General features: G+C 42.9%; 1 protein-coding gene across 1 annotated transcript; it reads left to right on the forward strand.

Annotated features, from left to right (window-relative positions):
- The first annotated feature begins 345 nt into the window (after positions 1–345).
- Positions 346–2,366, forward strand: LOC127256834 (uncharacterized). The gene is made up of 2 exons (XM_051283050.1): positions 346–2,166; positions 2,262–2,366. The coding sequence occupies exons 1-2, from the start codon at positions 390–392 to the stop codon at positions 2,342–2,344; spliced, it is 1,860 nt and encodes a 619-aa protein (XP_051139007.1). The 5' UTR covers positions 346–389; the 3' UTR covers positions 2,345–2,366.

Raw genomic sequence — 2,366 nt, forward strand, 5'->3', positions numbered from 1 at the left:
GGTAACCGAAAGGGAAGCTAATTAGGCAGGAAAGCATGAAGATCTCCTGAAATTTTTACCATCCATTAGTGTTTAATATTCAGATTAAAAAAATAATAATAATAGATGGTTAAACTGCCATTATTATAAGCACAGAACAACAAAGATGATCATGACTTGCATATATCGTAATGTATTGAAAGATTAAGCTGTATTGGTTTTGGGATTTCTAAAAGTACTGCACAAAGTCTTCTCATGCGCCGTTTAGGGTCTCCACCTGCCTAATCCACTCATTAAATTTTGTCTTTTTCGATCGAAAACTCTAATAGAAATAAAGGAATTCGCATAGTCACTACAAAACTTGTCTGTTTCTATTCCCATATCGTAAGAAGATTCTTGGAAACATAGAAATGCCTCTTGAGCAATTGTGTGCAAAGCCGAGTTGCTTCTTTTGCATCATGAATGAGAAGTGTTCATCGTCGAGGAAAGGTAAACTGAAAGAGTACCTCAAAGGTGTGCTGTATCTCGACGATGAAGAGCTAATTTTAGTCATCAGTGGTTTGTGGAACATTGCTATGACTCGACCGGACGATGAAGAACTTCCGTTGCTCGGTGTCTTCGAATGCCTATCAAGTTTGATGGACAAGGCCATTCGTGACAGGGCTTGGCTTCTTTCATGTCAAAACATCTATATCCCTTACTATGCTGCTCACATCATCGGCTCGTATACAATGAACAAATCCAAGTTTGCCTCGAGGGCTGTCGATTCGGGTGTTGTACCGTATCTTTTGGAGCTCTTGAGAGGGAAGATGAGTTGGGTGGAGCAAAGGGTTGCGGTTCGAGCTCTAGGCCATTTGGCGAGCTATGAAGAGACATTTGAGGCGATTGCGGCGTATGAAGATGAATTGGTTAAATTAGCAATGCGCGCCGCGACCACGTGTTTTGATGAGGTGTATAGGATGTTTGTGGGAGTGGAGAACCGGAGGGCGCGGCCAACATATCACTGTGAGTTGCTGACTAGAGGCGTCGGCGGGGTCCAGATGGAGAATCGAAAGGCGGAGGAATGGGCCAGCCAGATACAATGCTGGAGCATACATCTTCTCAGCTGCTTTGCTGTAAAGGGAAGATGCTTTAACCTCCTTTGTAATCAAGATTTCTTGGAGGATTTGTCCGGGATGTGGGGCGGGCTGATGAACCATTCGTCTCCTGCAGGAGCCGGGCTGATTCGAATCCTATGTTACACTAAGGTTGGAAGGATAAGCGTCGCGCGATCCAACCATGTTGTTGAAAACTTATGCAAGCTGGCGCGATCTTCGGATGATTGGCAGTATGTAGGAATCGATTGTCTTTTATTGATGCTCAAGGATCGGGTAACAAGATATAGCATAATCGAAGTTACTGCCCCATACCTGGCTGATCTGATCGAGCTTGAGAGTCTTGGAAGTAGGAGAAATGTTGGAGAAGAGATCACAAGAGCACTTTTGTACGAGTATTATGAACATCAAACCTCGAAAGTTAAGGATGTTGATGTCCGAAGAACACTTGAAGAAATTTGGGAGTTTAAGGTAGAAAGAAGACGGATGGAGAAAGTTATGTCGGGCGATGAATTCGAAAGGATAAGGACCATTGCTAGACTGATAAAGCAAGAGGGAAACTTCAGACTTTCGACAGGAGAGACAGAAAATGCAGTTATGAAGTATACTGAAGCTTTACAAATTTGTCCATTAAGGTATAGAAATGAAAGGCTCATCTTATACAGCAAAAGAGCAAAGGGACACTTGCTGCTACTAAATCCAGATGCTGCAATCAGAGACGCCACACGAGCTCTTTGCCTTACAGCCCCTCCAAATGCTAATCTTGCGAGCCTGTGGACGAGATCGCAGGCCTACGACATGAAAGGAATGGCTAAAGAGAGCTTGATGGACTGCATAATGTTCATCAGTGCCTGCATCAAATCTAAGGCTTCGCCTCATGGCGTAAAGCTGCCATACTACGCGGTTCGAATGATCAACAAACAGATGAACGCGACATGGATCTTTAGAGATGCTCAGCTAAAAGCAATGAAGAATGATCATCATGAGGACCCTAAAGAAGCAGATGACTACTGCAGAAGTATAAGCACTAATCAGAATTCGAGGGATCGAGAAACATTTAGAATTCAAGTGCAAAGCAAGAGCTATATATCAGGTGATCAGTGACATAACCCTTGTGAACATATCAGATGAATGTTATCACATGTAGAAATTAATGTAATCTTCTTCAGATTGAACTCTTTTTTCCAGGCCTGTCGACCATTCTAGAAGAACCTTTTGCAGACATAAATGGCAGTGTGAGGAAAAGGCTGGAAAGGGATAATGGAAGATAGGAATAAATATGGACAGTACAAT

The sequence above is a fragment of the Andrographis paniculata genome, unplaced genomic scaffold (assembly GCF_009805555.1).
Source record: "Andrographis paniculata isolate CXL003 unplaced genomic scaffold, ASM980555v1 Contig57END, whole genome shotgun sequence".
Lineage (NCBI taxonomy): Eukaryota > Viridiplantae > Streptophyta > Magnoliopsida > Lamiales > Acanthaceae > Andrographis > Andrographis paniculata.

Bases quoted from the DNA above. Each gene is read 5' to 3' on its own strand.
- LOC127256834 (XM_051283050.1), top strand. From the start codon at position 390: ATGCCTCTTGAGCAATTGTGTGCAAAGCCGAGTTGCTTCTTTTGCATC. The intron at 2,167-2,261 runs GTGATCAGTGAC...TCTTTTTTCCAG, and splicing joins AAGCAAGAGCTATATATCAG to GCCTGTCGACCATTCTAGAA.